At 52.4% G+C, this 22,927-nt stretch overlaps 2 protein-coding genes across 2 annotated transcripts; both read right to left on the reverse strand.

The window, feature by feature from the left end:
- Positions 1–945: 945 nt before the first annotated feature.
- Positions 946–14,318, reverse strand: IQCA1L (IQ motif containing with AAA domain 1 like). Its single transcript, XM_053608749.1, has 19 exons — positions 14,308–14,318; positions 13,489–13,906; positions 12,458–12,577; positions 11,966–12,151; positions 9,759–9,830; positions 8,144–8,349; positions 7,622–7,706; positions 7,079–7,204; positions 6,894–6,966; positions 6,074–6,180; positions 5,206–5,289; positions 5,059–5,114; positions 4,319–4,401; positions 4,080–4,187; positions 3,175–3,374; positions 2,704–2,790; positions 2,295–2,472; positions 1,698–1,936; positions 946–1,160 (listed from the first exon to the last, which is right to left on the reverse strand). The coding sequence occupies exons 1-19, from the start codon at positions 14,316–14,318 to the stop codon at positions 1,053–1,055; spliced, it is 2,547 nt and encodes an 848-aa protein (XP_053464724.1). The 3' UTR covers positions 946–1,052.
- A 3,460-nt stretch (positions 14,319–17,778) lies between these two features.
- On the reverse strand, positions 17,779–20,420 carry LOC128598420 (histone H2B type 2-K1). The gene is made up of 2 exons (XM_053608750.1): positions 20,280–20,420; positions 17,779–18,015 (listed from the first exon to the last, which is right to left on the reverse strand). Exons 1-2 carry the CDS (start codon positions 20,418–20,420, stop codon positions 17,779–17,781), a joined length of 378 nt encoding a protein of 125 aa, XP_053464725.1.
- Between the last annotated feature and the right edge of the window lie 2,507 nt (positions 20,421–22,927).

Genomic DNA, 22,927 nt, shown 5'->3' on the forward strand with positions numbered 1-22,927 from the left:
ACGCACCTTGACCTTCAGTCACACCCTTGTACAGTGTGCACTCCATGGGTCTGTCTTTTCCCAGAGAACTCTGGGGCTCCCCAGCCCTTGGTGGTATGATTGCCCCTGCTCTCCAAGTTTCCTGACTCACCTGCCCCTGAACTATTCTCTCTCTAGCAAGGGGAATCCCACAGATGGACTCCCCCCAGCCCCCAGGAGCAAGAGGCTGTGTCCCATCAAGCTCTGGAGAATAGGCTGTGGGTCAGAAGACAAAGTGCAGATCTGGGGCAGGCAAGGTACCAAGGGTGGGATCTTTGGAGGAAAGAGGAGAAGATCACTCAGAACAGGCATTGGGTCTACCAACAGCCCTGGCCACAAAGTCCCTCCACTTCCCCATACCCTTGCTCAGCTCCCCAACCCTCCTCACCCAGCACCCTCACCTCCTGACTTCCCAGATACATTTGCTGGAATAAATGAACCCTAGGGTCGAAGGAATGTTAGTGAGGGCTGGTCCAGCCTCTCCTCACCACACAAGTAAGAAAACTGAGGCCCAGAGAAGGGAAAACATTGTCCAGATCACATAGGGAACCAGTGCACGGTGGGAGTAGGGTTAACCCCAGGGATGCCCCCCTTCCAAGCTCTTCTTTTTTTTTTCTATACTAACTATGGACCTTCCTTCTCCCCTCTCTCCTTTTTCCATCTTGCCTTCTCTTTGCATTTTTTTCTCCCTTAAATACCTTGAGGAGGAAGAGAACTGTGGATCCAGGACAGAGCAATAACAAGGAGATGAAGTCATGGGGGTGGGAGCCCAGGACAGGGATCTAGGAGCCAGAGCAGGGAGATAGAGGTGAGCTGGGGGGGGGAGGGGGCAGAGCCCAGGAGAAAGAGGCAGGGGTCAGATGGGGCCGGCACAGGTGGGGCACAGAGGGAGGGGTGGGAAGACATGGACATGGACGGACAAGAGAGTGTCCCTGAGTCATCTGGGCATTTATGCTTCTGCCCTCTGTCCCTTCACCCTTGGGGCATTCCCCACTCCCACCCCACTAATCTTAGGCACCCTCCGGCCTCAGACATCATTTCCTTTTCTTCTTCTCCTTGGCCAGCTTGGCTTCCTCAGCCTCCAGATGCTCCTTGCTGAGTTTCAGGTTCTTCTTGCCCAGTGGAGTCTTGAAGTACCAGTCCTGGGGTGGTACAAGCAGGAGGGGCAAGTCCCTCGGACCTGACTCTGGGTTCTGCCTCCTGACCTCACCCCTCCCCTTCTATGGACCCTGTGCTCTCAGCAGCCTCCTCTCCCCCTCAAAGCCTGGAAATCCTGGAGAAATGGGGTTCCCTTTGCTCCCCACTCAATACTCTAGGCCACAGTGCCAGCCATCTCAAGGCAAACTTTTCTTCCTCCACTCCTGCAGCCCTCTCTCCTGGATGCCCAGTGCCACCCTACTCGTCCAGGGGACACCGACTCAGGGGGATCTGGGTGGCTGACCAGCTGAGAGCTCCTAATATTTAGGTGGCCCTTTTGGAAACTAGGTGAGATGGTTTTGCCCACAGGCTCCTACTCCTTGGCCTTTCATAGTCATTTCTCTTTTCCTTCCCATGGAGTCTCTTGTTCATTTTAAACCAATCATCTCGGGGAGCAGAGGAAGGGGTCCAAGTTGTGTTTCAGGGAGTTGACTCCCTGACAGGCACAGCTTACTGGCAGCCTCAGCCCCCATCAGCCTCACCTTCATGGACTCCTCTTCCTCCCTGTATACTGGATCTAGTTTTGCCAGATGTCCCAGGAATTCTGAGGCCACCAGGGGCCGCTTGGCCAGTTGCAGGAGCCGCCGCTCATTCATCACTGATTGGATGGCTTGGAGAATGTGACCGGGCGTGTAGCCATCAGACACCTTGGCCAGGGCACTGATGTCCAGGCTTCGGGTCATTTGGATTCCCCGGGCTTCTATCATATGCTTCCAGAGTACTACAGGTATGGGGAAGGACACAGACATGGAGGGACAGTGGGCACCACACCGTGCAGCATGGCCTGACCAGCCTCTGCCTTGTGCCCCTGGAGAGCACCCATCATCCCACCCATCAGCTCCTCTCCCCCAGAGATAAGGACTGTCTCCCTGGAGGATGTCTGTGACCTGCCTGTGTCCACACATCAGAGGCAGGACTAAGGCCACTGGGTTGCTTGACCAGCAGCCCTTCCAGAACATTTGGCCATGGAGGCGAGCGCTCATAGCAGCAGTGGGTGGTGGGAAAAGAGATGGGCAGACTTTTGCAGGGGTCTCAGTCCCTTGGCTCCTCTCTGGCCATTCCCTGTTCCCAGACCTCACCAAAGCGAGAAGCATAGTCGGGCCGGGGCATCAGAAGAATCCGCTCGTAGACCCGGCATAGCCCTTTCAGCTCTGCCAGATGCGGCCGGGCGGTTGTCCCAATCAGCATCACACGGTCTCCAGGAACCAGCAGTCGCATGGCCTTGGTGAGGTCCTTCTTTATTCTCTTTGGGTCCATCTGCCCCAGATATAAAAGAATTGGACACAGTGATGGGACATCCAAGGATCTTGAAGCACAGGCCCCAGGCTCAGCCCAGGGGGTGCTGTCCACCCTACTCTGAAACAGGAAATCAGGTGTGAGGAAGGGAGGGGACTTGTCCAAGGTCCCAATAGGTGAGGTTTAGAGTGCCAGAAAGAAGCCCTACTGGCGGCCCTGCCCACAGGGCACTGCATGTCTGCGCTCCCTCACCTCCTTGTCTTCTTTGGGGATCTTCTTATAGAAGGTCTTCTCGGCATTTCCAATCCAGATCACAGAGGGCTGCAGGAGCCGGGCCACCTGGACAGGTTGGAGAGTCGAAATCAGACTCCAGGGTCTCATCACCCAGGACCAGAGCTGACCTTGGAGCCCTCAGCTTCCATGTCCCACTTCCTGCCAGCCCCACATCCTCAGTATGGACCAAGCCTCTGCCCTCCATGGGGGGTAGCATGCTAAGCCTTGTCTTACTGTGAAAAGAAAAGGCTCTGTCTCCCCACTTGCCCCTGCACAGAGGCTCTAGGGGGAACCCAAGCTCCTAGCCAGAGCTGGCAGAGAGACCTGACCAGTTCAGTTCCTGAAATCATACCAAATAAGCTGATGGGCAACCTCTTCAGCATAAAGCCCACCCTGCTCTGTCATCACAAGTCTAAGAACCAGAAATGCCAAAAATCATGGGCCCCAGACCTTAAAGACCATATGCACCATCATCTGTGTCCCAGTCTTGCCAGGATATTTGCCCTCCAGGTTGCTGGGGGACAGGTCGAACAGGTTGGCACCAGTTTCTGTGCACACAGCCTTGACTAGCATCTTCTTTCCCATGCCAGAGGGGCCCACCAGGAGGATGGAGCGGATGAGGGGAGCCATGGCGTGGATGTCTGGGGAGCCTGAGAGGAAGGAAGCAGAGGCCAGAGGTGGGTAGTGAGCCAGGAGCAGGGGAGGGGCTGCAGAGGGCCCTATGTGAGATAGGACTGGCAGGGAGGATGAGGTTCAGGTCCTGGTTGTACTACTGTCCCCCAATGTCTGTGCAGTTCCACTGGGGCTCAAGTTGGGAGGTGCAGCCTGGAGACTTGAATGGCTTGGCAGTCTCAGCTGTGAAGAGCTGCATGTGTGGTCAGGAGGCAGCCTGGCACCTCCTTCCAACACCCTTTCTGTTTTCTATACCAGATGCTTCCACTCCTGGGCTATGACAGGGCAGAATTAAAAGGCACTTGAGACATGGCTGCAAAGATCTCTGTCCCTGATATTTAATAGGGCTGCGCCACTGATCTTCTAGGGTACTACAGGTATGGGAAGGACACAGACATGGAGGGACAGTGGGCACCACACCATGCAGCCTGGAGAGCACCCATCATCTGAGCTGTCACTGAGATGAGTGAGGGACTAGCTGTGTCGGTCAAAGACCCACATGACTTCCAGGGTGGCTCAGTCCAGGTGTCACCTCCAGCAGGGCCTGGAGAAGGCAGGAGGCTCTGGGGATTGGAGGCCCAGGCTGGACATGCTTGCCTCAGTAACCCTGCCCTGAACCCCAACCCCTACCCTGACAGCCACCTGCCTGGCACTATCTCTTCTCACTCCCCAGGGCCTCTTACCAAGACGTAGGACTGCATACAAGGCCATGTTCTGCCGTATGTCAAACAGGGAGGGCATGGGCAACTTGTTTGCAAAAGTCAGAGTGGATCCAAGATAGAGGCAGTCACCTAAGGGGACAGGTGGCCATCCTGTCAGTGGTAGTCCCCCAAGGGGAAGGCGTGGATGGTGGGCTGGGGTTGTGGGGAGCCTCAAGCACTGTTTCCCAGGCTGGGAACAGAGACTGGGGGAAGGGTCTCACCAATGTAGTCTTTCAGTGCTACCGTCTCACTCTTCTTTAGAAGGCCAAAAATGACAAGTTCTTCGTACAGAGTGTCCAGGGACCTGGGATGATGCAGGAAGACCTCAAGGGTGTTTTCAAGCAAGGGCTAAGGAGACCGAGGGCAGAGACAGGGGACTCTGGGCAGGGGTTGAGTAAGTGATCCTCCTGCCCATATATTAGTGACTCAAAACATCAATAGTGCCACTGGACAGGCACATCCAGAGGGCACAGAACCAAATCACCACCCCAAGGTGCAGGCCTCCCATAGTGGATGCTCTGTGAGAGGTGTGATGGTGATGTCCTCTGTCCACAGGTCCTCCATGAGAAACCAGTTGTTGGATTAAGCACTGCCTTCTGCTTAGAAACCACTCTTAAGATGTAAACCCTCTTGGGAGGGACGACCATTAAAGAGGCTCATGTCAATGTGCTCATGAAGTAGAAAGGCCCTCAGTGGCCCCCTCCAGGAGGTTCAGGGGGAAGGGAGCACCTGGAAGGAGGGAGCAGAGGTACTGATATCACAGACTCCATTTGTGTCACTTTCTGCATTATGCCCGCACAGCTATCTCGTGCATTTGGCAGAACAGGAACTTGGTGAACAAGGCCAGGGAGTCAGAGAGGTAAGTGGCTTTCCCAAGGTCACATAGCAGCAGAACAAGGACTAGCAGTGAGGCCTGTTCTCTACCACCACCATGCAAGGCAGGCACCGGAGGGTCTGCTACCTGTTTGAGGTCAGATCTTTTTCCTTCCTCTTGCCAATTTTCTTCCCAGGCTTTTTCTGGTTGGAAACAAACACATAGCTCATTGTTCTCTGGGCCTTTCCTGTCCCATTGTGCCCTCCCCTGCTGGGCCCCACCGCCTCATCTCGCCTTTGGAGCCTTCAAGGGTCTTCCCTCCTCTCTGTCCACAGCCAGTTGCAGGTTCCTTAGTTCCTGGCGCATCAGCTCATCCACCTGGGGGAGATAGCAGGGGCAGGGTGGCCTGGGGCTAGGGAGGACTGAAGAGAGGTGAGGAGGCAGGCATGGCAAAGAGGAGGGAGGAGCCTTCCAGAAGCACCCATGAGCCTAGTGAGGGCAACAGGGACAGCCATCAACTCCTCCCCATGTATGTCTTTGCGTTCTCCTCCCTCCCTCCACCTCTCTACACCTAGTCCTGCTTTCCCTGAGCCTTGCTCTCAACAGTGGACAACATGGGGAGAAGCCCCCAGGTGGAGTTCAAGCCCAAGATCCACCCCTCGAGGTCTCCGTGACCTCAGGGAGTACTCACACAACCTTTTAGCCTCAGTTTCCCTGTGTACCATTGTAAAAACCATGGTACCTCCCTTATGGATTGTGAGAAAGAAGACATGATCAAATGCTCCTAAAGCACCCGGCATGGGAGGGTCATAATGTCAGAGGGCTCCTGACGATATGGTGGGGTATCAGTCCCTGGTCCAGTCTGACCCCAGCTCTGAGCCCTTTCCGTGCCTTCACAGCCCTGCTATGTCAGACTCCCCAGGGAGAGAGGGGGACAGGGAAGCAGAAGAAGGTGGGAATTGACCTGCGCAGCAAGAGTAACTGGGACTGTGCCAGGCAGGTAGAGAGGTCCACAGAGGATGAATTGGGCCAGGGGTAGGGGATTGAGGATAAGAGGGAGGCAGACAGAGGGCTGGGGACAAGCCTGGTATAGGCCAGGGGTACCTGGTACAGAAGAGGGCCAGAGTGGCTGGCCTACAGGGAAGCCCTGACCAGCGCTCACCTGTACCCGGATCTCCCGCTCCACTTCCTTCCTCTTCTCCTCCCGGAGCGTCTCAGAGTCAAAGTTCTGACTGGGGTGCATGCCCTCATGTCGATTCTTCCACAGGTCTGAAATGGAGGGCTGTGTTGAAGGTCAGAGTTCTGGGTATGCATACATGTGTACATGCACAGACATGGGTCAGGGACCTGTTCCCTTCTGGCCCCCAGCAATGCTCCTACCCCGACCTCAGACGAAGCGTGAGCCCAGGGCCTGTGACCCCTGGATTTAGACCCAAGCCATGACACCCCTAGCCAAGGAATCACATACATCTCCCGCTGTCCCCTCAGCCTACATAGCCACATAGCCACACACACCCAGTGTCACAGCCACATGGCCACACCTCCCCATACACATGGCCATACCCACCCACCAACAAACACAGCCACACCCACACACTCACACACAGCCACACAGCCATACAGTCACACACACACCCCCACACACACAGCCACATGCACACACACACACACAGCCACATGGTCTCACACACACAGCCACATAGCTACACCCCGCACACACACAGCCACACAGGCACATACCCCCCCACACACAGCCACACGGCCACACACATAACCACACAGACATATAGCCACGTACATAGTCACACAACTACATGGCCATACACACATAGTCACAAAGCCACATGTGCATACACCCACACAGCCACAGCCGAAACACACACACAGCCACTTCATAGTCTACATGGCAGAGGCCCACTTTCCACAGGACCCAGGGCCCCAGGACTCCACAAGGCCCAGGTACACTCCCTGGCCCTCCTTACTCAAGTACTCCTCATGTCCTGCGTTAATTGCAGGGATGACCTTGGATGGCAGCACTTGCAGTGTTACGTCTTCCTAAAATAGAAATGACCTTCTTGGCCCTGACCCTCCCCTCTGCCCAGCCCTCCTACCAGGAGGCTCCCCTCCTCCCTGCCCACTTGCTCCTCGTTTCCAGGAGGCATCTTACCCCCTTTTTGGCCTTTTCTTCCTTCCCTTTCTTCTTCTTCTCCTTTTTATCATTTTCTTTCTCCTTATTTTTTTCTTGGTCTTTTTTTTTGTTCTCCTGAACCTGCATCTCCAGCTCCATTCTTACCTGTGACCAACGAGGACGAAAGATGTTTCAGAAGAAACGTCTCTAACAGGGTCTTAGTTTGGGCTGGACCAAGGATCCCCTGGGCCTAGACGGGGTCCGGAGACTTCGCTGGGGGCTAGGGAGAAAGGGGAGCCTAAGAAGGAGTGTGGGGATCTAAGCAGCTGCCTCCCCTGGGCCACAGTGATCTGGAGCCATGAGTGTCCCCAGACACATCATCTCCCCTCCCTGACGATGGACACCTTCCCCTGCCACAGGCTCCTCTTGCCCTCACTCCCTTCTCCATACAGTCTCTCGGCCACCTGTGCTTCCTCTGAGGCTGACCCCTGTCCCACCTGCTGCCTCCTTCAGCCCACAATCCCTACTCTTTGCAACCTTGGGCTCCACCTGCTACAGAAAACCTCCTGTCCTCCAGGGTACCTGTTCTGGAGTTTTGTCTGCGAAGATCAGGTAGGATCCACCTGAGGACTCATCTGGATAATCAGGGAACCGACCAGTAAGGGCGCTAAGTGAACATAAGATGGTTGGAGAGAGAGATGGATGGTAGTGGGGGTACACTGGGGGTTGACAGCACAGATGGATGGTAAATGGATGGATGGAGACCTGGATGGGTGGATAGAAGGGTAGTGGATGGACCGATGGAAGAGTGGAGAAAGATGAAGTTTCAGGGAGATGGAAGGAGGGAGGGAAAGAATGGACATTTGCAGACAGAAAAGACAGACCCTGTAGGGGCATTCATAGAGGCTCCTCCCATCCTACCCGGCATTTCCTCCCCTTTGTGGAAACAGGAAGTCAGGTGTGAGATGGTCTTGTACATCAGAGTTAGTGGGGGAGGGAGGCAGTCTGGACCAGAGGGCAGAATGGGGCTAGCAGGGCAAGAGCAGCCTTGGGGACACTGGTGTGAGAAGGGACTGAGAGGTGGAGGATTATGAAGACACTGACTGGCACTCGATGAACCACTGACGGATTTGTTCCTTCATATGCTCCTTCATGTCAGGCCCCTCGGTCTCTGTCAGGGAGCTGTGGGCCTTCTCCATGGCCACTTGGAACTCCTCCTCCTTTTCCACCTGGCGGAGCCTCCGGACTTCATCACCAAGGCAAGCCTGGGAAATGATGCCTAGATGCTCCCCCTGGTTGGGTGGGGGCAGCTAGGGGAGCAGAGAGAGAGGCCGAGGGGCTCAGAGGTGGGCACGAGAGGACCAGCACCAGTTAGCACCTACTCCTACCCCTGCACACCCGCACACAAGCGGTCTCACACCCACACGGACAACTGGCAGGCCTGCGTCAGGAGAAACTGTGTCTGGAGCCAAAATTCGTCTGTGTAAATTACTCTGGTAATGAGTTTGCTAGATGCATCCGGGCGCCCCCCTCCAGCACACCCTCCTCTGGAGCCCCCGGCCCAGCCCCCACCCCGCAGCAGCCGTTCTCCCAGCCACTTTCCCGCCTCATTGGCTCCCAAATGTATTTTAAATATCACTCTGCGCAGAGACAATTACCGAAAAACGCTGAGCTCACACTGTTGATGGGCCTGGGCGGCCAGGCTCATTCCTCACCCACTGCCGTGCTGTGCACCCCCCAACACCAAGGCTCAACCCTGCCTCCCTCCTCCTGCTCCTGCCTCCTGAGGGTGTAGCTCTCCAGCCAGTCCCCTCAAAGTCTTCACCTTCTTTTCCAGCCCCACCAAGTCTTCACCTCCATTCCCACAGGGACCCCACTGCTTCCTCCTCCTGAAGGTCCCTGGCTCCAGTGGGGCCTCCTAGTCTGTCAAAACACCCTGGCTCCACCCTGGATGCTGCCAGACCTGGAAAAGCTGCCTTCCCACCAACCTTCCGGCCCCTAGCCCAGCCCTTCTCAGCTCCCTCTGCCAACCAGGCCTCTGTGGGATCTGTCTAGGCAAACTCCTTCTCCTTGTCCCGGGGGCATGACCTTCCTTTCCTAAGGCAGAGGAGACTCACCAGACCAGTGAACTGTGAGAGAGCAGAGGACAGACAGGAGCAGGGGCCAACTCAAGCCACCTGGACACACACACTGGCACACCCAGGGCCTCTGCCTCCACCATCTACACTCCTCTGTGTGGGCACTCACACATTACACAGCTCATACTTTGCCATCCCCCCTGCACAGAATCAAGTCTGGGGTCCATAGAACAAATAGGGAGTCTGTGGCTTGCACGGCCCCAGTTGGGGGAGTGTGCCCCCACTCCATCACAGCCCCGGTGGATATCCTCAGCTGCAGTGGGCAGTGGGGGTACTCCGCCTGCACCTACCATGCAGCACCTCCTTCCAGCCGGGTGCAGGGATGTGGGGTCCAGGATGCTCTGTTCTATGCTCCTCAACCCACCTAGAGATCCTTCTAGGGGCTCTTTGAAGGGATGTGGCGGGGTGGCTTTCCTGTCTTTCCATGTCCTTCTCACCCAGGATCCCCACCCCTACCCTGGCCTAAGTGGAGGGTGCCATGGGCAGTGTGGGGCTGGAGAGGTCTGTGCTCCGGGACAGGACATAGAGGTCAAAGGAGAGAGAGGGCGCCTGCACTGGCCAGCCCTGTGCTCTGGGCTCACCATGCCAATGAACTCCATCTCTGCTTGCCGGTCCTGCTGAGTGCGTTTCCTCTGCAGGTAACCTTTCCACACCTGGGGGTGGGGAACATGTGGGACACAGATACTTTCCATCAGGCTCAGGCAGCAGCCACTCTCTCAGGGAGGGTCTGGCTAGGAAGAGGGTAGGGCAGGACTCGGTGCTCAGGTATACACTGAGCAGGAACAGGTGGAACAGGTGATTTCCGGCAAACAACAAGCCATCTAGCTCCGACTCCCTTCCCAAAAGAATTCCCTCCTCATCTGCCATATATTTTGAGGACTGGATCAGAATCCAGCACCACTTTGTCCAAGAAGCATTCCCCAGAATTCTCAGGGCAGCTGGAATAATTGATTCCACCCAGGCACATAGCATCTGCACCATGAGAACGTGGACCTTCTTCCCTTCATTATTGACCCTAAGGAACTGAGGCCAGAGACAGGACGTGACTGCTCCTGGGCCCCAGAGCCATCAATGCAGAGCTAGACCCATGGTCTTTCCCAGGCCCTAGGCACTTTCAGTCCAGAGGACCACTGAGTGCTGGTTGGCCAGGGACATGGATACTGGGCAGCAAGAGGCAGGCCATCCAGGGCTTTCCATGTGCATAGCAGTGCATCTAGGAGCAGGGCTGGCTCCTGTTCTCTCATCTTGCCTTCATCTTTCTGTTCCCCTGACCAGCACAGGACAAGCCCACAATGACAAGTCCTTCATACATTCGTTCCTTTTGTGAGTATGCTGGATGGAATGTAATACAGTAAGTAGAACCTCTGTAAGGTGACCACCCAAGGGACTATAACAAATGGTCAACATTAGGAAATGGGCCTACTGTACTGACATGTACATGTGGTGCATGTTTCGTCTGTGAAAATTAGGTCAGCTTAAGGAGGTGGTCAATGTAGGGAGGTGGTCAACTATGGAGGTTCTACTGTACTTCTGTACTATTGATATCTGTCAATAGAGGCAAAAAAGACTTGCTTTGGCTCTCTGGGGGAGGATAGGACTCTATCTTTGGGGCCCATCCTCCTTACTAGGCCTGCTTTAGTGAGACCTGTGGCCAAGGACCTTCTGCTTAGCTGAACATTGGTACAGACATCCCAAAAGCAGGGGCTCAGACCGGATGTTCAGTGCACTGATTAATAATGCAAAAATCTATCCCATTTGGAGAGGATACATCTTCACAGAGTTGTTGTTTGTTGGTGTTTTGGTTATATTTTTTGGTGGGAAGACCTTGTAAGTCTCCTCTAGTGGGCTAAGAGGCAGAAGTTCTTGAGGGTGGGGACTTGAGAGAGAGAAGATGCGAGAGGAGGTGGTTTTAGATAGATAAAGAGGGTCCAGCCTCAGGTCAACAGTTTCTGGAAAGAAAAGGTGGCAAGCAGCTCCAGGGCAGGGCCAGTAACCTCAGGCAGAGCTTCATCAGGAGCAGAAGCTGAGAGCAGCCCTAGAATCTTCCCGGGCCCCCTGCAGTCTCTGCTCAGGCTGCCAACTGCCTCTGCCTAGAGTCAACCTGTCAAGCAGCATTTTAGGGAAAGGTGGGAGAGGCCATGTCCATACACAGGAGTGGATAGCAAAGGCTGGCCCAGAGACGTGTAGAGTTGCTGTACAGAGGAGAAACCTAGGGGGGGCTTGGGAAACCTAGGGGGGCTGAGCCTTCCACAATGGGGCAATATGGGAGAATGTAATTATATTTCCATGTTGAAGAGTGACCCTGATGGCACAGAGCTTGAGGATATTTGGAGTACATATCAAATCTAATTTATTCATCATATTTCCCTTTACCTCAGGATCTTTTTTGTCTTCTTTTTTTCTTTCTTTTCTTAGAGATGGGGGTTTTACTATGTTGCCCAGGGTTCAAGCGATCCTCAGTCTCATCAGGATACATTTTAGTGGCTCATTTTTAACAGTTTTAAGAGTTTCTGGAATGATCATCTACTCTGTTTTGCTACACTATTATGGATCTTTCTCCCCTAACTTTAATGATCCTTCTGCTTCTGGACCTTTTATGTAATACAGCTGGAGATTAAATCATAAACAAGTAAAATACAAGCTTACTGGGTTATTAAATTCTCTGGTTTAGAATCTAGTCATGGGAAACAGAATCCAGACACTCCTGTAAGCCATTGCTGAGCCTGGCAGGTTTCCTGGAGGAGGTGACTCTCTTCTCCTAACCATCCTCCTGGACACCCAAGGTTACCTTCTGTACTGTGACAGCTGCTTGGTCCTGACTAAATTTGTGCCACTCATCCTCCCAAATCCTCCGATCCCGCTCCTCCTCTCTTCGAATCTCTCGCATGAAGGTGGCCCGGAGCCTGCCTTGCCTGGCCCGCTCAGCCTTTTGCAGTAGAATTATGGCCTCAGTCCGGTGCATTCCTGGAAAGCTCTGACCAGAAAGGGGGCAAAAGAGTAGGGAGATGTGAGGGTGAGCTTTTGTCCAAGGTGGGCAGCTGGGAGATCAGCCACCGAAGGATATGCTGGAACCAGAGTCCTCCCAGAGCAGGTGGGTCTCAGAGCTTGTCTTGTCTCAGAGCTGGAGGGTTACAATGACACAAGAGCAGCCTTGAAGGAAACCAGAGGTTACCTAAAGAGCACTATGGAGTGGGTATAGAGCAGAGCAGGGCTGCTCTGTGTGTTGTAGGGTCTCGAAAGGGGTAAGGGAAGAGTCTGGGAGGGCGTCTCCCCCACTTACCTCATGGGGGGACACTGGCTCCATTCTGGACAAGATCTCAGCCAGCATCAGCCTTCGCTCCCGTATAGCACTGGACTGTTCCAACAAGAAGTATTTAGGGATTGGAACCTCCAGATCCACCTTTGGGGCAATATGGAGGAAAGAGAGTCAGGAATGAAGTCTGAGCCACCTGGCTGACCAATTGCCATTCCCAGCTGCTTATACACTCCTTGTCACTATTCTCTCCATCCTACAGCCCTGTGGTGGGAAACTTGACGTGTTATGGGGCAGATCCTTCCAAGGGTCATTCCCTTCTTCCTCTGCACCACCTTTTGCACCAGCAGGAGTGGAATTCTAGAGCATCTTGGTAGGTGGCAGTGAGCCCAAAACTGGTTGTGCATCAAAATCAACTGGAAAGCTCTTGAATATGAATCCCTAGGTCTTTATCAGTTAAACATATCAGAATGGCAGGGTCTGGGAGATCATTTTTTTTTGTTGTTGTTGTTGAAGTACATGTTGCATCTGCTAGGGGAAACTTTGAGACTGCCTTGGCTATGGAGCAGTGACTGACCTCTAACCTTGGGGCAGGACCAGAGGCCTTGCTTAAGCTCTGTGCTGTAGAACAGCATTATTATTATTATTATTATTATCATTATCATTATCATTATCATCATCATCATTTTAACAGAGGCAGGGTTTCACTCTGTTCACCATCCTGGAGTTAGAACAGCCTTCTAGAACTTGGCTGTGCACATAGGCCACCTGAGGTTCTGTAAAATGCAGGCGCACATTTAGTGGGTCTGCCATGTGGCAGCAGTTTCTGCATTCAATATGTGGACGTGGCTAGTCCAGAGACCACACTTTGAGGAGCAGGCCTCTGAGGGATCTCCTTGCTGATCCACAGCAGTGCGTGGGTCTTCCCAGCCTCCACACTCTACTCTGTCCACTCATCTGCTCGGCCCTGCTTCCCTCGTATATAAGGAAATGCCAAGGAAATGAGAGGTTCAAGGTCTGCCCTTCCCACCCCGCCTCCTCCCTCTGCTGCTGCTCACCGGGGTGAGCTTGAGATCTTGCAGCACACGGTCCAGGCAGTGGTTCTCGCTCAGGTCTACTCGCACCAGCTCTTCCTTGAGCTCCAGCACGCGGACCACCACGCAATCCAGCAGGCGGCGCAGCAGCCGCCGCTTCTGCGGCTGCACCATCTGGTCGTAGGCGGTGTCAAACCCGCGCATCAGCCCCAGGTAGTGCAGGTAGAACATCGCAATCCGGTACTGGAAGGACTGTCGCTCCCGCTCCGGCACGGGTTCCAGCAGAGGCTGCTCTTGCTCCAGCAGCTCTTGCAGGGTCACATGGGAGGACTCCCAGAGGCGCTGGTAGGCTCTGGAGGGAAGGCGGCACCCCTGCTCTGAGCCCCCAGCCCTTCCAACTTTAATGAACCAAGGGGCCCACAGGAGAGTGAGTAGGTATGGCCTAGCTTAGAGGGGGTGTGAGGTAGAGGTGGCTGGTGGATTAGCAAGGAGAGGAGGTGTGTAGCCCTTAGGGGTTTAGGAGGGAGGCAGCCAGAGAGTGGCACTTCTGTAAGGTGGGGGTCTTTTGTAGTTAGAGGCAGTGGGTCCCTCCAAGCCAGGGTGCAGTGGTCTGGATGTTGGGGGGAGAGGGAGTGAGGATGAGCATGGACAAGGGTACCTTCTCTGGAGCAGAGCCCTTGTTCTGGAGCTAATAGTCCAAGATGGGGTCTGCAGAGTGAAAGCTGGCCACAGGCAGAGCATCCAGGGTGGCCTATCACCCAAGTCCCCCCCAGCCTCCTAGGAACAGAGAGGTGCTTTGCTTTTTGCTCTCCCAGCCCTAGGGCCCCTCCAGCCCATACTCACTCCTCAGACATGGTGCCTGCTCCTACTCAGCTGCCCTTTTCGAGCTGATTATGGAATCCACAGAACCCAAAGCTAGGGGGGCAGAACAACTTGGTTTGAAGAGTTCTGACCCATTATACCCAAAGTTCTAGGGCCAAGGGGAAGGAGGTGGGTGGGTGCAGGACTGGGGACATTTATCTCTGTCCTGGAAGCTCTGTGCTGCAGGGAAGAGGATGGTGGCGGCAAGTGCCTAAATATTAGGCTTTGGAAGGTTAGGGCAGAATGTAGTGTTCATTGTGGCTATTTTTCTTTCTTTTTTTTTTGCAGTTTTTGGCCAGGGCTGAGTTTGAACCCGCCACCTCCGGCATATGGGGCTGGCGCCCTACCCCTTTGAGCCACAGGTGCCGCCCATGGCTATTTTTCTTTCATTTCTCGAAGGAAATGAGTCTATTTGAAGTCACCTGTAATCTGTGCAGCTCTGGGTATAAGGCATGCTGTAAGACATTACTGTCTGTCCTTTTTTTTTGTAGAGACAGAGTCTCACTTTACCACCCTCGGTAGAGTGCCATGATGTCACAGGACTCACAGCAACCTCCAGCTCTTGGGCTTCCGCGATTCTCCTGCCTCAGCCTCCCGAGCAGCTGGGACTACAGGCACCCGCCACAACGCCCGGCTATTTTTTGGTTGCAGTTCAGCTGGGGATGGGTTTGAACCTGCCACCCTCGGTATATGGGGCCGGCGCCCTGCTCACTGAGCCGCAGGCGCCACCTACTGCCTGTCTTTATTCCTTAGAGGGCTGTGCCTCAGCATAGCCTGTGTGATAGAGGGGGAGGGGCACTGGATTTGGGGTCAGAAGACCTGTTTGTGAAAGTGAGCAGAACCTAGCCTACCTTATGCAGAGAATTTATACCAGGGGTCCTCAAACTATGGCCCACGGGCCACAGGTGGCAGTGTGATTGTATTTGTTCCCGTTTGTTTTTTCTTTTTACTTCAAAATATGTGCAGTGCGCATAGGAATTTGTTCATTTTTTTTTTTTTTTAAACTATAGTCTGGCCCTCCAACAGTCTGAGGGACAGTGAACTGGACCCCTGGTTTATACCATTCACAGGAACTAGACCTATGTCAAGGATTCTTAGTGCTGTGGGTGCTGCTCAGTGACATCTGGGGCCCACCCACCTGCTGCTACAGGCTAGGGAGACCTTTTTTCAGTAAATACAAGACGTTATACCAGCAGCTGCCTTGTGCTGGTCAGCTGGCGAGCTAGTGAGCTTTTGAACTCAGTGTTAAGTAGGGACTTGTGAAGAAAGAAACATAAGGAACAGAGTCAAGGAAAGGAGAAGGGAGGCAGAGGGGAAGAGGAACAAAGAGGAGGAGTTCTCAAACTTCAAAGTGTGTCCTATTAAGATGTGAATTTAATCCTAGATCTGAGGTGAACCCCAAGAGACTGCATTTCTTTCTTTAGAGATGGGGCCTTGCTCTGTCTTCCAGGCTGGAGTACAGTGGCACAATCATAGCTCACTGCAACCTCAAATTGCTGGGTGCAAGTTTGAGTAGCTGGGACTACAGATTTTTACCACCATACCTGGCTAATTTTTGTTTTTTTGTGGAGATGAAGTCACACTATATTGCTCAGGCTGGTCTTAACTCTTGGGTTCAAGTGATGCTCATGCCTTAGTTCCCAAAGTGGTGGATTCCTGGCGTAACCCACCATGGCAGACAGCCAAGAGCCTCATTTCTAATAAGCTCCCAGCTGGTGTGGATGTCACTGGTCCAGGAGGCACACATTAATGGCCAGGTTGAAACAGTGGGGAGTGGGTTGGAATGAGGCTGGGGGGGCACCTCCTGGGCCTGCTGCTTGCCAGCTATGGACCCAAATGTAAATCAGTTCTCTGTTCTCAGAATCCCACTGTGAGGTTTGAGGTCTAAGAAAATGCATGTGAAATACATAGCACTGCAGCCATATTACAAGGTGATGCCTTTTTAGCACATGGAGCTGAAGGTGAGAAGAAGCCACATCTACCCAATTACAAAGGGAACATAAAGAAGGATTTTTAGATTCGTCTAAGTCTCATCACTTCACTCCACCCTCTTCAAGTTTGGAAGAGAATTTATGGGCCACATTCCCACAGGATAGAGCAGGGGCTGCAGGAGATGGAGAAAAAGCAAATGTGATATGATGTTAGATGGTAAATCTAGGTGAGGGATGTGAGTGGCTATTGTATTTTCTTGCAATTTTTCTGTGGGTTCCAGATTTTTTTTTTTTTTTTGAGACAGTCTCACTGTGTCACCCTCAGTAGAGTTCTGTGGCATCACAGCTCACAGCAACCTCAAACTCTTGGCTTAAGTGATTCTCTTGCCCCAGCCTCTGAAGTACTTGGGATTACAGGTGCCCACGACAATGCCGAGCTATTTTTTGTTGCAGTTGTCATTGTTGTTTAGCTGGCCTGAGCCAGGTCTGAACCCACCAGCCCTGGTGTACGTGGCTGGTGCCGTAACCACTGTGCTACAGGTGCCAAGCCTGGGTTCTAGATTTTTGTAAATAAAATTAGGGAAGAAGAGTTATATCCTTGTTGATTTGTTCTGAAGTTAAGGGGAAGAAAATGTTGGGAGAAAATAAAAAATCTTATTGATTTCATCAGGTTGTTTAGAAGCTGATCTGAACCTTTAGTTTTTGTATATATATATTTTTTTTGAGACAGAGTCTCACTTTGTCACCCTTGGTAGAGTGCCTTGGTGTCACAGCTCACAGCAACCTCAGAGTCTTAGGCTCAAGTGATCCTCTTGCCTCAGCCTCCCAAGTAGCTGGGACCACAGGCGTCCACCACAACCCCCAGCTATTTTTAGAGACAGGGTCTCCTCTTGCTCAGGCTGGTCTTAAACTCCTGAGCTCATCCACCTCAGCCTCCCAGAGTGCTAGGATTACAGGCATGAGCCACTACACCCAGGCTGAGTTTTGTTTTTTGTTTTTTTTCTTCCGGTTTTTGGCCGGAGCTGGGCTTGAACCTACTACCCACAGCATATGGGGCCAGCGCCCTACTCCTTGAGCCACAGGTGCCACCCCAGGCTGAGTTTTGTATCTTGATGAATAGATCCGTGTGGCCCTTTCACCTAGCACAAGAACTGTCCTATGGGACACGTTATAGTTGGCGGGAAATGGCATTACAAAACCACAGCCTAAAAGAGTAATACACATGAGGAGTTTCAAGCTCAGGGAAGCAGCCAGCAGTAAACCCAGGATTAGTCCAAGCAACAAGTCCTACTTTAGCTCACTACCAATTAGAACATTGTATGTTTACAAAGTACTATCCCATTGCTCACGGACACACCCAGACAGCAGACTTTAAAGGACTATAAATGTGAGTGAGTGTTGTTATTCCTCCTGTGGTAGGAGGTAGCCTTCCTTGCCCCAGACTACACCCCACTTCACACATCCCTCTTTCAAATCACCAAGTGCACAGGAGCAATTCACCCTTTATTCGTCAGTCCCTGGGTCACTTGGAGCTGGTGTACTTGGTGACAGCCTTGGTGCCCTCGGACACGGCATGTTTGGCCAGCTCCCCAGGCAGCAGCAGCCGCACAGCTGTCTGGACTTCTCGGGAAGTCAGGGTTGTCCGGCTCGAGTACTGCGCAAGCCGGGCAGCCTCACCAGCAAGCCGCTCAAACACATCATTCACAAATGAGTTCATGATGCTCATGGCCTTGGCAGAGATGCCGATGTCAGGGTGCACCTGGAGAAACAGCAGGACCACTCTGTTAACAGGGGTTCCACCACAAACCTCACCCAGGAGCTGGGGGAAGAAGCAGGAGGCAAGTCCTTGCCAGCCCCTCCCCAGAAGCCAACAGACATGCAAATAGGAATTTGTGTTTTCTTTTTACTACTATGTTATATCCAAGTTAAAAAAAAAAAAAGTTATTCCAACGTTAAGAGTTAACACTATTAAGTTCCTGTACAAGTAGATGTAAGCACCTATATTTAACAAATGGGATCAGTTACACGTGCATCTTGCTTTTTTCATTTAATGTATTTGCATGCTGTTCCATGGTATTGATGAATGATAGTTCATATCTCCATTCTTCTTTTTTTTGAGACAGAGTCTCACTCTGTCACCCTGTGAAGAGTGTTGTGGCGTCATAGCTCACAGCAATCTCAAACTCTTGGGCTCAAGTGTTCCTTTTGTCTCAGCCTCCCAGGTAGCTGGGGCTACAGGCACCTGCCACAACACCAGGCTAGTTTTTCTATTTTTAGTAGAGATGGGTCTTGCTTTTTGCTCAGGCTGGTCTTCTACCTGTCTCGGCTTCTCAGAGTGCTAGGATTATAGGCATAAGCCACTGTGCCTGGCCTCCATTCTTCTCTGAATGGACATCTTTGAACCCTTATTTGAGCATAACGAAGGTTATTCCCAGAGGGGAGACTGCAGGTTGACAGTTACCAAGGTACTCTAGAGTGAGCACATGACAAAATCACAGCACCAAACTAAGGGATAAGAGACCCATGTTCTGTGTTTGTTCCATGAATCAGTGTGACCCTGAATGAGACACTTTCCTCTGGGCATCAGTTTCCTCTTCTGTCATGCAAGCTTTTGGACTAGGCGATCACCAATAAAACAAATGGTAGGGACCCGATGACAATCTTAAAGTGACTAGATAGACCTTGTCAGGTGTGAAGTGGGAGAGAAGTGGCCTACATGGAGCCAGTAGTGGAGACAGTACTAGCCTGGGCAAGACCCATCCTTCCTGTGCCCGTCCCCTAACACACAGGAACCAGGGTCCTGACATCCAACCATCAGCTCCCCCACTGCCTCTGCTCACCACCACCCAGGTAGTCTGCAGCTGGCACAAGGTTGGTTTACCCCAAGTCCCCTCTGTAGTCAGCACACCCTGCCATCCTTAGGGCTGCTAGAGTGAGAAATGGCTCTCACCCTCAGGGAGAGATAAAGAACTAACTCAGCAGCACTCTCCTCGCCGAGTCCAGGCCTGGTCCAGCCAGTCATACACAATTTTTGAGCCCTAAAGTTGGCTAAGCTGCTGGGCTCGGTAATACTCCCATTCTCCTCCCTCAGGGCATGGGAGTTTGTCCTCTGGTGCATTTCTTCTGGCCAACCCACATCAGAGCTGGGTCCACCCTCCACCCAAGAGCACCCCCAGACACACGTTGTCAATCCACTAAAACCACTACTGGGGTTCAAGCTGGAGGCAGGTTCTACCTCTGGGACTGAATCTAACAGGGGTAAGAATTTTAGGCAGATTGGTGAGCCAGGGTTGGCAACACAGCTACCCCCACCTGCTCCTGGCCCTGGCTCTGAATAAGACAGTGGCTCTGGATCCCCCAAACAGACTGGTTGTTGGGTACCCACTGGTGTCCAAGGGTCTGTAAAATGTGTTGAGTCCCAGAAGTTAGCCGCTTCTCATGGATTAATAAAGGGTACCTGCATCCCCTTTGTGTTAGGGGAGAGTGACACACAGGAAGGATGCTAAGGGCTTGCCTAGTGGCCAGTTTGCCATTATCTGGTCACATGATTTGGCTGCCTCATGGTGTCTTTGGGGGCTTTGTGTTATTGGTTTGTAAAGCAAGAAAACCCTAAGCCCCTTGGAGTCAATGCTGCATGTCCAGACTTTGGCTCACCCTTCCTGCTCTTCAGTCACCTCAGATATCCTGTTTGTACCATACTTGGTGCCCAAGCACCTTTAGCACAGCAGTGTCGTCTCCTTGGCCTTTATGTCCCCTCACCTAATCATCTTGTCTGTCCAAAAGCCCTGTGAACTTCCGGCAGTTGGTAGGCAGCATGCTTTACATGGTACCTGCCTGTCACAGGTGTGCGAGATACTGGGTAGTGGAGAGACCTGTGAGATCAAGTCCTGCCACCTCATGCTGGACACAACAAGGGCAAAGGGCTTTCCCCAGGGCTGGCGTTAAACCAAGTCCCATTTCCGGTGTGGTGCCCGGTAAGACATTTCCCAGTACATCCCCCTCACACCTCGTCCCTCCTCTCACCTGCTTCAACACCTTGTAGATGTACATAGAGTAGGTTTCTTTACGCCGGCAACGCTTTTTGGACTTCTTGTTCCCAGAACTGCGGCTCCCACGGCCCCCACGGCCCCCAGCCTGCTGCCGTTGCCCATGCTCCGTACTCATCTTCCAGTTTCTCGGACAGCCCCTTCCCACCCTCGGGAGCCACTTTTATGAAGTCAGTTGCCCTACCAGGTGTGGCTGGGGGCAAACACCTGAGATTGAGTGGGAGGGGTGGGGTTTGGCTCTACCCCATCCAGAACATGTTCTGGGTTAAACTTGAAAGAGACTAGTTGCTCTCCTCTCCCCCAAGTGATCTCCTGTCTCTGAATCAAGAAACCCTTTACCAGACCCCCTGCCCCCACCCAACCACATGCCACTGTATTTACACATTTGTTAAAGTTCACACACCTCTGGACTACCATCCGGGTGCTCAGCTTTGAGTGCTGGGGCATTCCAAAAGGGGCACAGGCTCCCCCACCTCCTACCAGCCCTAGCAGAGCTGACGAGAGACAAGACCAGTTCACATCAAATTACTGGAGCAGGGCGAAGGGGCCAAAGGTTGTGGTGTGGCAGCCATAGCAGGAGGGCTCAAGTAGCCAGAGGCAGCTTCATGATGCAAATGGGGATCTGAAGCTGGTCTTGTGGGACGGGTATCATTTAAATGCTAAGAATGTGGGAAGAGAGAAACAGCATGAAAAGTAGAGCGTGGAATCAGTGCACACAGAGTATAGTGAGGCTTGGACTGAAGGCAGAAGATGGAGCAAAATGGCTGAACCTGGACCAGAGACAGCAGGAAAGCTCCCCGGGGAGGGGCGGGGCAGGAACAGAGAAACAGCAGATGCTCTCCATAGAAGCAGGTGTGTGGGGGTCTTGGAAGTCAGCTGCAAAGGGAAGAAAAAGGCTCTGAGAAATAGAGGTTAACTGTTTTACTTAGCACCTACATGTGAAAAAACATTTGCAGTCCTTGAATGCTGTGATTAAAGACATCTGCAGCAACAAGAGCAGTATGGGCTGGGGGGAAAGAGGTCAAGAGAGGCATCACCTGCCTGTGTGAGCAAGCAATCCCTACCGCATTTAACTTGCCACTCTGCCCATTTCCCAATGTCCAGTTTCACCCTACCTGCTAGGTTTAAGAGGACCAAGGGGGTAATTCTTAACCCCAAATGAGGCACTGATAAATTTAGAAATATTTATTTTGTGGATTTTTTTAAACATTATTAAACAATCAAGATTGGCACTTTTCTTGACAAATTAGCTAGCTAGAATCCTTCCATCCCCCCAGGTTCTGAAGACTCCTCATCTCTGTCTCCTCGGACACAGTAACCTGGAGACCACCAATAGACTTTATTTAGATTCTTAGCAATACCTGGGCACTTCCCTGGCTTAAGTTGCAGGAGCTGTTCCCATAATCCCAGCAGCTCACTCTCTAGATACCCATTCTCCTTGCAACCAAGGCTCTGGATGCTCAGGACAGACTGACAGACATGGCCCATTTCTGCTCCAGGATCCATTTAAAACAAAGCAGCCGAAACAGATCATCTGGGGTTGGCGGTGGGGTAGAGCACTATGTCTCAGCTGCAGCTCTGTGCCCTCTGCCTACTGCAGGTCTTGAACTTTGTAGCCATGTAAGACCCTACTCATCTTCAGAGAGTACGAACCCTGCCTCTGGGCAGCTACTCATGAGAAATTTCCCTCCATTTTGAACACTTTCTAATCACAGTTTGGCATCTGATATACGTCTTTCTGTGTCATGTTCTCTAGTCTGGTTGGCTTTCCCACTAGATCATGAGCTCCTTGGGGGTATAAACACCATCTGAGACATTTTCCCCCCCATAGTCTTGGATGTACTGCCATGAGTACTGAAAAATTGTGTCTGTGCTATGTTTTCCCACAGGGATGGCTGCTGAGGTTCCAAAGCTTAAGTGATGAATCCATGCTGTTAAGGATGACCACTGGTGTGCCTAGTGGCACAAAGGACGGAAGTGCTATTACGGTTCAAAAGAAACAGACAAGAAATGCAGAACACTGGGCGGCAAGTAAACTGAATAGTGCTGAGGAAAATGATGGCTGTGCACAGGTCAAACATTAACTCTTCCTGCATCCCAGCAGGAGAGTGGTTCCCAACCCTTAGTGTGAAAGTGCAGACTCCTAGCCACTTCTGCATCTCTCCTGTTCCACTAAATAAAGCCAGTAGCTCTGGAGCTCAGGAATCTGCATTTTTAACAAGCATCCCACATGTTGCGGTGCAGGGAGTGGCAGGAGAACCTCAGCTCACACTCTAGAAACCATGCGGATCCAGGACAGTGGATCTCAAAGTGCAGCCCCAGACCAGGAACATCAGCATCATCTGGAAGCTTGTTAAAAACGTTATCATTCTTGGTCTGGCCTATCTATTGAGCCAGGAATCCTGAGAGGAGACCCAGGCCCTCCAGAGGATTCTGATGCATGTACAGCATGTGAACCACAGGCTTCAGAAAAGGCACAACTTCAAATCAGTTCCTATGGACTGGTCTTCCATCCCCATCCATCCCACTATCTAGCTCCAGCTCTTGCCAAGGGGAAGTCAAAGTTGGCACTGCAGGGAGGAGGGGAAGGTGGCCCCAGAAACCTGAGAAGGAAGGTAGGGACTA

The sequence above is a fragment of the Nycticebus coucang genome, chromosome 11 (assembly GCF_027406575.1).
Source record: "Nycticebus coucang isolate mNycCou1 chromosome 11, mNycCou1.pri, whole genome shotgun sequence".
Taxonomy (NCBI): Eukaryota; Metazoa; Chordata; class Mammalia; order Primates; family Lorisidae; genus Nycticebus; species Nycticebus coucang.

What these genes read in the sequence shown, in the direction of transcription:
- IQCA1L (XM_053608749.1), bottom strand. An exon ending in AGGACATGAGGAGTACTTGA is followed by an intron (nt 6,181 to 6,893) that starts GTAAGGAGGGCC and finishes CCTCCATTTCAG; the next exon opens with ACCTGTGGAAGAATCGACAT. An exon ending in TGGTGCATATGGTCTTTAAG is followed by an intron (nt 2,791 to 3,174) that starts GTCTGGGGCCCA and finishes CAACCTGTCCAG; the next exon opens with GTGGCCCGGCTCCTGCAGCC.
- LOC128598420 (XM_053608750.1), bottom strand. Translation starts at nt 20,420, where the DNA reads ATGAGTACGGAGCATGGGCAACGGCAGCAGGCTGGGGGCCGTGGGGGC. An exon ending in TCTACAAGGTGTTGAAGCAG is followed by an intron (nt 18,016 to 20,279) that starts GTGAGAGGAGGG and finishes CTGTTTCTCCAG; the next exon opens with GTGCACCCTGACATCGGCAT.